This window comes from Maylandia zebra, linkage group LG6, assembly GCF_041146795.1.
Source record: "Maylandia zebra isolate NMK-2024a linkage group LG6, Mzebra_GT3a, whole genome shotgun sequence".
Taxonomy (NCBI): Eukaryota; Metazoa; Chordata; class Actinopteri; order Cichliformes; family Cichlidae; genus Maylandia; species Maylandia zebra.
In genome coordinates this window covers 208,206-222,433 of record NC_135172.1, presented here as the reverse complement: position 1 = coordinate 222,433, position 14,228 = coordinate 208,206, and the positions used below count along the sequence as shown (strand labels likewise).

General features: G+C 42.8%; 1 protein-coding gene across 2 annotated transcripts in view; it reads right to left on the bottom strand.

Moving 5' to 3' along the window:
• p2rx3b (purinergic receptor P2X, ligand-gated ion channel, 3b) overlaps positions 1–5,663 on the bottom strand; it is a 37,863-nt gene extending 32,200 nt beyond the window's left edge. The window contains exons 1-4 of one of the 2 annotated variants that reach the window (XM_076884487.1): positions 5,562–5,659; positions 5,256–5,474; positions 337–472; positions 187–258 (exon numbers count right to left, since the gene is read on the bottom strand). In XM_076884487.1, the coding sequence (XP_076740602.1) occupies positions 187–258; positions 337–472; positions 5,256–5,377 (330 nt within the window). In that variant the 5' untranslated portion in view covers positions 5,378–5,474; positions 5,562–5,659. Of the gene's footprint in view, positions 1–186; positions 259–336; positions 473–5,255 lie in introns of both variants that reach the window. The other variant, XM_024800041.2, reaches the window with a different exon arrangement.
• Between the last annotated feature and the right edge of the window lie 8,565 nt (positions 5,664–14,228).

Genomic DNA, 14,228 nt, shown 5'->3' with positions numbered 1-14,228 from the left:
CAGCAGCTGGTTAAAGTAATGGAGCGCTGTCCTTTTTTGTACAGGGTGAGATACTACTGCTTTTTCCAAAAGGGAAAGCATTGTGTTTACAACTAGCACGTAGCCAACATTGGCTTTGTGTATCTGTAAAGTAAATGAGCCCCAGGACTGAGTGATGATCTGTTAGTCGTGGTGATGATGACTTACGTCAGGACAGTATCCTTGGACTTGGTTCTCTGTAGTAATCAGTTTAGTGATGATGCAGAACACCGAAGCTCCCTGCAGGAGATACAAATGCAGTCTGTCAGTATCTCATCTTCACTCAGTCAGTCCTTACATTCGTCCATACACACACACCTGTGTAGGAGTGACGTAGTCTGCTACATCCATAACCTTGTTATTGTAGATTCCAAAGCCTTTGACCTTGGTCATCACAGAGGATTCAATCGCCGTGTCTCTAATCTGGTAGGCCTTCTCAGTGAGAAACACCCATCTGAAACATTACATAGAGAGTGACGCATGCCAAAATGTAATCATAAGCATCATTATACTTAAAAAAACAACCCTTCTTGCCACTAGCTACAATCAGGGATAGTGCACTGAAAATGCTCGCTGTAAGACACTACAAAGGAATTCAGTTAGATCTGCTAATCTGTGATCATTAGCTCAGAGTTTTCTTTTCAGAATAATTAAGAGTTGAGGTCTTTTGATTGGAAATAAATAATGAAATGAATGACCTATTGAGAAGTCACTATGAGAATTTGCAGAGCAGACAAGTGTGATTACTCTCATATTATTCTCATTATTCTCAGTGTGATTTAGCCTCTAGTGAGGCAGTATAAAGATCAAAAATCCACATTAAGAAACAGAAGTTGTTAAATGTGAGACTTCAGCCAGGAGAACAGGATTCATACTACCAATGGAAACCATGTTTTCTGACAGAGTTCACTAAGTATTCAGGTTTATTGGATTCTTACCTTTGGTGCTTGTTTGCTGTGGTGTGTGCAGCAAAACTGTCAGTTTAATAAAACATCTTGTTTAGGTCTAAAATGAACCCTTACACAGTTTTGACTGCATGTTAGAACGGATGGTTTATGGGCGTCCGTTCCCACCAAAGCCATTTGGACTTATTGCATGTTCTACTTACAGAACTGCAAGACGTCACCTGAGAGTTTGGAATTTTTCAACTTTAAAAAAAATCTGGCGACCCTCTGAAATGCTTTGTACAGGCCTTTTCATCGCTTAACCTCCTAGGACCTGGCGTCCACATATGTGGACATCACATTTTGGGGTTTTTAGGCTAAAATACTCAATTTTGCTCTACATGGGCCTGACATCCACTTACGAGGACATTATACTGCTACTGTTCTATCAAAATTTAAAACGAATATCCTCATATGTGGCTCTTATTTTTCTTAAAAACAAAAATAAGGTTAAAAAAGAATCTGGTAATTCTTTGTTTTTACATTCATTGGGCCCAAATATGTCCAAATATCAAAGAGAAATTAAAAATACATGTCATGGAAGAGTTGGGGTCTTAGGAGGTTAAAAACCTTTTGTGTTATGTTAAATAAATAAATAAAAACAGAACGTGATACTCATGCTCAGTTTTGGCTTCAGTCAACAGCAGCAGCTAATATCAAATTAGAAATGGAGTCTACTAATCCCTAACATCGAGATATCATGAGCTGATTCTGTAGCAAGATAACTTTTTACGGGGTGCATGCCCATTCCTTCTAACCTCTGGGTTTGGGACAGGCATCAGTGGCTACTGAGCAACCATGTCGTAGACTGAAGTGAAGACGTTAAAGATCTGAACATTGTTGGCATCATCTGGGAAGCTGAGCTAACCACAAATGACCGGAGTCGTTGGAAGTCATTAGTTATCCTATGTGCCAATCGGTGTAGGAGAGACTAAGTCTAAGAAGGAATCGCTAGCATAAACAATTCAGTTCAGTTTTCTTCATCTATTAGTGTTTTTTTCTGTAGTTTAACTAATCGGTGTGTCTCATATGGCTTCATGTACAGATAAAGCTGAGTATCATCTGCATAGCAGTAATAATGTAAAATAATGTAAATATGGCCTGTATTTATATAGCGCTTTTCTAGTCCCTAAGGACCCCAAAGCGCTTTACACATCCAGTCATCCACCCATTCACACACACATTCACACACTGGTGATGGCAAGCTACATTGTAGCCACAGCCACCCTAGGGCGCACTGACAGAGGCAAGGCTGCCGGACACTGGCGCCACTGGGCCCTCTGACCACCACCAGTAGGCAACAGGTGAAGTGTCTTGCCCAAGGACACAACGACCGAGACTGTCGAGAACCTTCCGATTACAAGGCGAACTCCCAACTCTTGAGCCACGATGGCCAGACAACTGGTCTCAGCACAGAACCCTGTGGAACTCCATAATTAACCTCGGTATGTGAAGAAGACATTTACATAAACACACTGGAGTCTGTTACATAGACATGATTCAAACCACTGCAGTGGCCTTCATACCCACGGCATGTTCTAATCTGTGCAGTACAATGTTGAGATCAGCGATGGTCTACCAGGACATGCACAGGCATGAGTCCACTGTCAGAGGCCGTACGATTATTCAGTATTTTCACTAGTGCTGTTTCTGTGCTGTGATGAGCTCTGACTGACTTCAACAAAACCATATATCTACAGATGAACAGTTGTTTTACAACTACTCGTTCAACAATTGATAAAAGGAAGGTCAGAGATATATAAGACAGCTGGTCACGTGATATTAAGAGAAGTTAGGGAGTAAAGATATTTTGATCATATTTAAGATAAAGGGATTAGTTAATGGTGGGATGTCTTTGAGCAGTCTTGTAGGAATGGGGTCTAAAAGATATGTTGGAGGAAGTAATCAAATTACTCAAACAATCTAAGAAAACGAGTCTAAATAAATATCAGTAGTAATGAAAGTTTTGGACATAATGTCTGTGAGATGGTCATCAATATTTCTTTCTTTAATGGTTAAAATGTTATCTGTGAAGAAATTGATGGAGTGGTTACTGTTTAAGGATAAAGGAATGCTGGGCTGAACAGCGCTCTGAGTTTTCATCAGCCTGGTTACAGCTCTGACGAGAAACCTGGAGATGTACTCATTTACTTCACTCAGTGATAAATAAGTCCTATCTTCACTGATGGCCTTAAAAAGAAAGAAAAAACGAATTTCTAAATTAGTGAGATGCCATTTGCTCTCTAGAGCTATCTGTTTTAAGGCCCGTGTCTGTAAGTTGTACAAGGAAGTCAAGCACTTCTGATTTGAGGTTCTCTTTTTTTTTCTTGTAGTCCATTTTTGCACATGTAAACTTTATTAAGAAAAGATCAGACATTAAACAGTATTCACTAATGTCCATTTCCTATGCCTTGTGTCAGAATGAGGCCCAGAGTGTGATTAAAGCCAACTGGGTCTAATAATAGATTAAATGCAGTGTTTAGGCTGTTGATTTCAGTACCTATATGAAAATTTAATCACCCACTATAATTATTTTATCTGAAATGAGCATTAAATCAGGTAAAAGAGAATTCAAATAGAAACTCTGATTAAAGGGGATAAACAACAGAAAGCAACAAACAAAACTATTTTTAGAGTTTTTTAATTAGTGTATTCGAGGCTTAGAGTCAAGCTTCCAAATGTAAACTCCTGCTTCCTGTCTGGGTCTTTGGTTATTTCATGAGCTGGAGTAAAAGATAGCTGCCACCAGTCCTCCCCGGCCTGTGCTTGAAGGAGGAAACATGGCTAGCTTCCAGCATGACAGAGACTCCAACAGAAATTGGGCATAAAAAAAGTGGCTTCTCACAGTAACTGGTTGGAAAAGCATTAGTGAGGAAGCTAAGCTCAGAATGTTCACATCAGCACCTCAGTGTTGGAGACTGTGATTAAAAAAAGGCAGGGTAAGTGTGGACACCACATGCTCAGAGGCTAATTACTTCTTAATTGCAAGACATTAGCCAGTGGGACTGGACAATCCTGTTTGTTGACCTCTACAGTCACAGGAAAATATGTACAAGTCTTTTCAGAACCAGAGGATTCTGCCCCCTGCTGGCTACTACAAATAATTCGTGTTCAAGGTACTTTCAGACCAAGAAGCTATTTCCATTTTTCATCAGCTATGGACCAAAAGAACAATTCTGACTGTTCTCCACAGTATTGCTATTATTATTTTTACCTTTATGAAAACAGGAAAACGACAAACTCTTCACATTAAAAATCTCTTTTACCTGGCCAAGACGGACAGCAGGACAATCATGCGTTGCATAAACTAATAGAGCATGCATATCCATACAACAGTAAAGCACAGTCAAAGAGCCTGAATTAACTGCATTCAAGTTGTTTACATTTACTTTAAATTCATTGAGTGAGACCAGTTGGTTCCCCAGCTGATTCCAGGAGGAAGGAGCTGCATGCTCTTTTTCCAAATTTACTGTGAATCTCTGAGAAAGAAGAACAATTCTTGGCACCCAAAACAGTAGCTTCCCATACTTTTTTGATGGGTGCTAGTTTGTAAATAAGAATAGCCTGATAAATAAGAACATACCAGAGGTTGAGTCTACGACATAACCACCCAACCCGACAGTAAGAGGTTTAGAGTGTGTAAGGAAGCTCACGATGAACAGAATCCAGCATAAGCAGAGCATGCATGCATACAAATCACATCTTTCTTGCCTCAAATGACGAAAAGGATCAAGTTTCAATTTCAATTTTTTCACCAGTTGCTGACGTTTAAATTAGAGCGAGTAATCAGTTGTAATTCCTAAGTACTCGGACTGAGACACTAACTCTCAGAGCCACAAACTGTAGTAATACATGAAGGTTTGTTAGATTTACAGTACATCTGTATGAAGACCAAACCTAGTACACTGACTAACAATGGCTCGTGAGCTCAGTTTCATGATCATGACCATTCAAAATGCTACGTTCAAATGAGCCAAATCAACTTTCTGGGGTTTCCTTACTTGGATGATTAAGCATGCTTCGTTAGCTTTCTTTTACAGCTGAGTGAATGGGTTACTTTTCCTAGTAACAAAGAGGTTTTATGTAAAACATGAACGATGTATTTAACCAACACAACTGTGGCTTTATAAAGATAATAAAATATAAAGTAATAAAGTGAAGAATTAAACCTTCCTAATGTAACAACTAATCCAGAACACTGAACAGCAAAGCCTTTAAAATACATGTTTGTGTTATGATGTTTTATTCAACCAGATAAATGTCGGTACTGTCCAAGTCCAAGCAAACACTCACCCAATGAAGTAAGTGATGATGAGGAGCTGGACAACACGGTTGATGATTCCAATAGTCCAACTTTTCACAACCACCGACTTAGTGGTTTCATAGGTGAAGAAGTCTGTGATGCAAGACCACATCCTGGCAGTATTTGTGCTTGACAAGCCTTTGTTAGAAAAATAATTCCACTGTGTGAAGAATCGAAATAAAAAAAGCTGGAAGTTGACTCCAGATGATCTGAAAATAGGAAAGATAGCGACAGATTTAGATCCAAGACAGAACGCAGGAGCTGCAGCTCATCACTGTGTGAAGGAGCTCAGTCACTTTTAATTTCAGCTGCTCCTCTTCACTCGTTACTTCAGGCTTCATGTGTCGTGAAAAATGAGTAATTAGTACGAGCAGCACATTTAGCAGCGCCTTTCTATGCCATTACTCCTCTCTTCATGCAAAATACCAATCTCGTTTCCTCTCTCTCTCTCTCTCTCGCTCTGTCTCTCTCGCTCTCTCTCTCTCTCTCTCTCTCTCTCTCTCTCTCTCTCTCTCTCTTCCTGTCTCTGCTCAGAGCATGATGGACATTTTCTGTGTGAATCAAATTGTGATGTTGTAAAAGGTTTTAATCCTATTACTGAGAAAATGTGTCCAGTTTCATTACTTAGATAAATGTTATTATTGTTTTTACCTTCATTTCAGCAGGAACAGCAAACATGTGGGAACATATGTCAAACTGAATATGAGTTTTTGATTGTAATGAGACAAATCTAGTTAAATAGTAATAATTATAATGATAATACATTTTATTTGAGGGCACCTTTCAGAAACCCAAGGTCACCTTACAAAAAACACAATTAATAAAAGGAACAATAGTCATAAAATACATAAAATAAGTTAAAATTACAAAACAGAGCGTGACAACAGATAAAATCAGCATTAAAGCAAATAAACCAGTTCAAACAGATGTGCTTTGAGCTGTGTCTTAAATGTGAAGAGGGAGTCAATATTTCTTAGTACAGGAGGAAGAGAGTTCCAGAGCCGAGGAGCAGAGCGACTGAAAGCTCTGCTCCCCACAGTGATGAGATGTGAGGATGGAACAGTAAGATGAATAGCAGATGATGATCTAAGAGGGCGGGAAACAGTGGTGATATGGAGCAGGTCACACAAATATGAAGGAGCAGATTTATGGAGACACTTGTATGTAAGAAGTAAGATTTTAAAGTTTATCCTGGCTTCTACGGACAACCAGTGAAGCTGCTGAAGAACTGGGGGAATATGAACACTTAACGAAGTGCAAGTTATGACCCGAGCTGCAGAATTTTGAAGAAGTTGGAGTTTATGAAGGGACTTTTTAGGGAGACCAAATAGGAGGGAATTGCAGTAATCAATACGGGACGTAATAAGACTATGAACAAGGACGGCAGCAGCATGGGGAGGAAGGAAGGGGCGTAGTCGGTTAATATTACGTAAGTGGAAGTAAGCAGACGGGTTATGTAATTAATGTGAGACTGGAATGAAAGAGTATTATCAAGTATGACACCCAAACTCTTAACCTGAGGGGAGGGAAGGGTGGGAGAATTTTCAATGTTAATGGAAAAACTGTGGGATTTGGATAAGATAGATGGTGAACCAACAAGTAAAACTTCAGTTTTATTACTGTTGAGTTTGAGGAAATTGGAGGAGAACCAGGGTCTAATCTCAATAAGACAGTTTGAGAGGGAGGAAGGTGGGAGGGATGAATTGGGTTTAGAAGAAATGTAGAGCTGGGTGTCATCGACATAACAGTGAAAATTTATATTATATTTTCGGAATATATAACCAAGAGGGAGCATGTAAGTAATGAATAAAAGAGGTCCCAATACTGAACCCTGGGGCACACCAGCAGACACAGGATAGAGAGTTGAAGAATGGGATTTAAATTGGATAAACTGAGTGCAGTCTGAGAGATATGAGGTAAACCAGGCAAGGGGGGTGTGACTAATACCAATGGAAGCTAACCGGTTCAGGAGAATATTGTGAGAAATGGTATCAAACGCCGCACTAAGATCAAGAAGGATGAGGATGGATAGGAGACCAGAATCAGCTGCCATCAGAAGGTCATTGGTAATCCTTAACAAAGCAGTTTCTGTGCTGTGATTGGGGCAGAAACCAGATTGAAATCGTTCATAGAGATTATGGTCATTGAGATGTAAATGAAGCTGGGCGGCGACAACTTTTTCAAGAATTTTTGAAATGAAGGGGAGATTTGATATTGGGCGAAGATGATCAAAGTTATTGGGGTCTGCACCAGGCTTTTTGAGAGTTAGGATAACAGAAGCCTTTTTCAGTGCTTCAGGAACAAGTCCAGTGTTCAGGGAGGAATGAATAATATTGGTTATGAGAGGAGCTAACGAGGGAAGACAGGCTTTAACTAACACAGTAGGGAGAGGGTCAAGTTGACAGGTTGATGACTTAGATTTTTTAATGAGATTAGATACATCAGTTATGGGGGGAAGAGTAAAGCTTGAAAATAACTGACAGGAAGACAGTGGGGACCATTTTTAAAAAGATCCTTCAAATGGTTCTTTAAAAAACATTTTAAATCTTTCAAAATAAAATGTATCATAAATTGAATTTGAGTAGGGTAAAAATAAATACGAGCACAGCATAGACATATTAATGGTTTATTGTCATTTTGCAGTTACCAAAAGACAAAAAGGCATTTTAACCCTCAGCACAACATCACTACTAATACATGTCACATATTAGTGTTTTAAACAGTAATAATTAAATATATTTGCTATACTATAAATAAATATATATAAATACTATATCTACAGATAACACAACAATTAATGCATATATTGTTTAATTAATAAAACATCAGAAAGTGATAAAACACATTAGAAATAGCAATAGCTTCATAACAGACCAATAAATCAACACATTTTCATCAGCAGATGTTTGCATGTTCAGTAAAAACATTTCAACAACAAGTTTATGATTAAAATGATCAATGAACTTCAGCCTTACGTTATGTAATGTACGTTTCATGTTGTACTCATGGTCCTTTGTTAGTCCAGTTTAGGACAATGTCTCTGACGTATGTATCATATCAAATATATGTCATATCAAAACAAGCCCACACCTGCAGTTGTTTCAGTTTTTCACAGGTGTTTCCTGTCAGCTGGTCAACCTCACTCAGGCGGACATCCATATCAGCCAACCAAACGACAAGTTCCTCCCTTTGTGCTTCAAATCCCTCCCACTCTGAGACAAGGAGCTGAAAGAGAGAGAAAAGAGTCAATTATAAAGAAGAGAGAAAAGTGAAACCCTCCTCAGAAGGTCTGACTCGCATACCTGCAGTTGACCTGTGATGGACTCCAGTTTGGCGTTCACGTCATCCCTCGCCGATGCCAACAGCCGAGTCTGCAGGGTGCCCTGGAAGAGCTGAGTTAATGTTCGACTCCTCCTGGTCAGGCTCTCCAGCTGGATGACCCGAGGTCTCCCCTCTCGCCACTGCCTCTGAACACAGAAACACAAATTGCATCTGAAGCAGGAGGTGCAGATGTTTTTTGCTATTCTTTTCTAAATCCAGGCTAGATCACGTGGAGGTATTTGGAAAACTTTTTTGGCCAGCGGACGACTGTTGTCTTGCAGAAAGTCAAATCAAACATATGCGATACACAATCAATTCACAAGAACACATTATAAAAAAATAAGTCCAGTTCTTGCCTGATTTCAAATGAATTCTGCATCAAAACAGGGTAAAATGAGTGTTTGCAGCAAATGTGAGCACAAAGCCTCACTTTGTACAAGCCTGCTATTACAGTTCTCCTCTATGCAGACGACTTTCCTGTTTTCAAGGCACAACTTGGATCTGCTGTACGAATCTTATGGATACACACTAAATGAAACAATAGTGTGCATGACTCCAGATTCTGATCCCTCATCCTAATATGGTCCCAACATAGCAACAGCAATAAAGCAAATGTTGAGGCTTCAAAATACAAAGTCCATAAACCAATGGCTGACATGGGTTTTATCATAAGGGTGATAAATATACAGATTTCAGTCTGTCTTAGAGATTTGATGTTCATTTACCTGCAGATGCACTATACGTACCTGCTCCATGGTTTTTCACAACATTTTGCACATCACTATTTAATACAGGAAGTAGGTGGACTAAAACAAGTCATCTTTCTTTGTGAGAGGACCATATTAATGAAACAAACCTCAATGACATCATAGGGATCCCTAAAGATGCTCCTGCTGCTTCTCTTCCTCCTCATCCTAAGCTTCCTTCTCCTTGTCCTCAGCTTCCATACAATTGTAATTCAACCTAATTGTGTTTCTCCCCCTCCTCTTCCTCATTTTGTTGGAGCTGTGAACACAATTAATGTGAATCTGGATTAATTTGTGCAAACAAGAAAAATCTACAGCTTTTTGGTCAGAGGTGGTCTTGTGATTTAAGCCGGGTAGAGTAGATTTATGTGTTGATGCTACCTGCTTCAGCTCTGGCTGCTGAGTGATATTTACACCCTGGCTGGATTACAAACTTTAACCATGTGCTGAACTTTGGCCCAGCGTTGATACCTCTTGTTAGTATAACGACCTCTTCTTAGCTTGTATGTATAATGGTGGATAAATGAAATATACAAAGAAAATTTAACTATATTACAAAAGAACATTAGCTTGGAAACATCAAATGACCAGAGCATAACTTGCCAACTAGTCCAAAAATAAGTTATGCAGGTACAGTCAAAGACACACCTTCTCATGTCACATTTCTATTCATTTCTATATTAGACAATAAAGAGTTATCTAATCTAATTATTCATTCAAAACACTTATGCATAGCTGTATTTTATACAGCTCATACAGAATTCAAAGTGCAGGTTCATGTGAGTATTTAATGTATGGCTCAGATCTACAGAATTTCAGAGTTTCTAGAGCAGACACAGAGCTCACGCCACAACAGGCTTCAGGCGCCATTTTAGTGACTTTAACAATACAGTGGGGCAAAAAAGTATTTAGTCAGCCACCGATTGTGCAAGTTCCCCCACTTAAAATGATGACAGAGGTCAGTAATTTGCACCAGAGGTACACTTCAACTGTGAGAGACAGAATGTGAAAAAAAAATCCATGAATCCACATGGTAGGATTTGTAAAGAATTTATTCGTAAATTAGGGTGGAAAATAAGTATTTGGTCACCTCAAACAAGGAAAATCTCTGGCTCTCACAGACCTGTAACGTCTTCTGTAAGAAGCTTTTCTGTCCCCCACTCGTTACCTGTATGAATGGCACCTGTTTGAACTCATCATCTGTATAAAAGACACCTGTCCACAGCCTCAAACAGTCAGACTCCAAACTCCGCCATGGCCAAGACCAAAGAGCTTTCGAAGGACACCAGGAAAAGTATTGTAGACCTGCACCAGACTGGGAAGAGTGAATCTACAATAGGCAAGCAGCTTGGTGTGAAAAAATCAACTGTGGGAGCAATCATCAGAAAATGGAAGACATACAAGACCACTGATAATCTCCCTCGATCTGGGGCTCCACGCAAGATCTCATCCCGTGGGGTCAAAATGATCATGAGAACGTTGAGCAAAGATCCCATTACCACACGGGGGGACCTGGTGAATGACCTGCAGAGAGCTGGGACCAAAGTAACAAAGGTCACCATCAGTAACACACTACAACGGCAGGGAATCAAATCCCGCAGTGTCAGACGTGTTCCGCTGCTGAAGCCAGTGCATGTCCAGGCCCGTCTGAAGTTTGCCAGAGAGCACATGGATGATACAGCAGAGGATTGGGAGAATGTCATGTGGTCAGATGAAACCAAAGTAGAACTTTTTGGTATAAACTCAACTCGTCGTGTTTGGAGGAAGAAGAATACTGAGTTGCATCCCAAGAACACCATACCTACTGTGAAGCATGGGGGTGGAAACATCATGCTATGGGGCTGTTTTTCTGCCAAGGGGACAGGACGACTGATCCGTGTTAAGGACAGAATGAATGGGGCCATGTATCGTGAGATTTTGAGCCAAAACCTCCTTCCATCAGTGAGAACTTTGAAGATGAAACGAGGCTGGGTCTTCCAACATGACAATGATCCAAAACACACCGCCCGGGCAACAAAGGAGTGGCTCCGTAAGAAGCATTTGAAAGTCCTGGAGTGGCCTAGCCAGTCTCCAGACCTCAACCCCATAGAAAATCTGTGGCGGGAGTTGAAAGTCCGTGTTGCTCGGCAACAGCCCCAAAACATCACTGCTCTCGAGAAGATCTGCATGGAGGAATGGGCCAAAATACCAGCTGCTGTGTGTGCAAACCTGGTAAAGACCTATAGTAAACGTTTGACCTCTGTTATTGCCAACAAAGGTTATGTTACAAATTATTGAGTTGTATTTTTGTTATTGACCAAATACTTATTTTCCACCCTGATTTACGAATAAATTCTTTACAAATCCTACCATGTGAATTCATGGATTTTTTTTTCACATTCTGTCTCTCACAGTTGAAGTGTACCTCTGGTGCAAATTACTGACCTCTGTCATCATTTTAGGTGGGGGAACTTGCACAATCGGTGGCTGACTAAATACTTTTTTGCCCCACTGTATATTAAATTTTAATTTCGGTCTAGCTGACATTAGGTTATGTACGTGAAGTTTACAATAACTAGTATTATCATTATGCTATCCATCCATCCATCCATCTTCATCCGCTTTATCCGAGGCCGGGTCACCGGGGCAGCAGCCTAAGCAAAGAGGCCCAGACCTCCCTCTCCCCAGCCACCACCTCCAGCTTATCCGGGGGAACACCAAGGCGTTCCCAGGCCAGCCGAGAGATATAATCTCTCCAGCGTGTCCTGGGTCTGCCCCGGGGCCTCCCCCGGGTGGGACATGCCTGGAACAGCTCACCCAGGAGGCGCCCAGGGGGCATCCTTGTCAGATGCCCGAACCACCTCAGCTGGCTCCTTTCGATGTGGAGCAGCAGCTGCTCTACTCTGAGCCCCTCCCGGATGGCCGAACTTCTCACCCTATCTCTAAGGGAGAGGCCAGCCACCCTTCGGAGGAAGCTCATTTCTGCCGCTTGTATCCGCGATCTCGTTCTTTCGGTCACTCGTGGCCATAGGTGAGGGTAGGGACGTAGATCGACCGGTAAATTGAGAGCTTCGCTTTTACACTCAGCTCCCTCTTCACCACGATGGACCGGTGGAGCGTCCGCATTACTGCAGCTGCAGCCCCAATCCGTCTGTCGATCTCCGGCTCCCTTCTCCCATCACTCGCGAACAAGACCCCGAGATACTTGAACTCCTCCACTTGGGGCAGGAACTCATCCCCGACCCGGAGTGGGCACTCCACCCTTTTCCGGCTGAGAACCATGGCCTCAGATTTGGAGGTGCTGATCCTCATTCCCACTGCTTCACACTCGGCTGCGAACCGTTCCAGTGCGAGCTGGAGTCCCTCACCCGATGAAGCCAACAGAACCACATCATCCGCAAAAATCAGAGATGAGATTCTGAGGCCACCAAAGTGAAAGCCCTCCGCCACTTGGCTGCGCCTAGAAATCCTCTCCATAAAAATTATGAACAGAACCGGAGACAAAGGGCAGCCCTGGTGGAGCCCATCACCCACCGGGAACGAGTCCGACTTATTGCCGGCAATGCGAACCAAGCTCTTGCAACGGTTGTATAGGGATCGAATGGCCCGTAGCAATGGGCCAGACACCCCATACTCCAACAACACCTCCCACAAGACACCCTGAGGGACACGGTCGAATGCCTTCTTCAAGTCCCCAAAACACATGTAGACTGGTTGGGCAAACTCCCATGCACCCTCAAGTATCCTCGAGAGGATAAAGAGCTGGTCCAGTGTTCCGCGACCAGGACGAAAACCGCATTGTTCCTCCTGTATCCGAGGTTCGACTAGCGGACGAACTCTCCTTTCCAGCACCCTGGCATAGACTTTCCCAGGGAGGCTGAGGAGTGTGATCCCCCTGTAGTTGGGACACACCCTCCGGTCCCCCTTCTTAAAGATGGGGACCACCACCCCGGTCTGCCAGTCCACGGGTACTGCCCATGATCTCCACACAACATTGCAGAGGTGTGTCAACCAGGACAGCCCTACAACGTCCAGAGCCTTCAGGAACTCGGGGCGGACCTCATCAACACCAGGGGCTCTGCCACCAAGGAGTTGTTTAACTGCCTCAGTGACCTCGCACCCGGAAATTGGCGGGTCATTCCCCTCATCCCCAGACTCTGCTTCCTCCTCTGAAGACGTGTCAGTGGGATTAAGGAGGTCCTCGAAGTATTCCTTCTACCGCCTGACAATTTTCTCAGTCGACGTCAGCAGAGCTCCGCCAGCACTATACACAGTGCAGGTAGAGCACCGCTTTCCTCTCCTGAGACGCCTGACGGTTTGCCAGAATCTCTTCGAGGCAGTCCGAAAGTCTTTTTCCATGGCCTCTCCGAACTCCTCCCACACCCGAGTTTTTGCTTCAGCCACTGCCCGAGCCACATTCCGCTTGGCCTGTCAATACCTGTCGGCTGCCTCCGGAGTCCCACGGGCTAGCCAAGCGCGATAGGACTCCTACTTCAGCCTGGTGGCTCCCTTCACCTCTGGTGTCCACCATTTGGTTCGGGGATTACCACCACGGCAGGCACCAACCACCTTGCGGCCGCAGCTCAATGCAGCAGCTTCGGCAATGGAGACGCTGAACATGGTCCATTCGGACTCAATGTCCCCAGTCTCCCTCGGAATGCTATTGAAGCTCTGCTGGAGGTGTGCGTTGAAGATCTCGCGGACTGGGGCCCCTCTGCTAGACGTTCCCAGCACACCCTCACTACGCGTTTAGGTGCACCAGGTCTGTCCAGCGTCCTCCCCCGCCACCTGATCCAACTCACCACCAGGTGGTGATCAGTTGACAGCTCAGCCCCTCTCTTTACCCAAGTGTCCAGAACATATGGTCGCTCTTTGTCTGGTCCCTCACCCAGGACCAATTTGCCATGGGAGACCCTA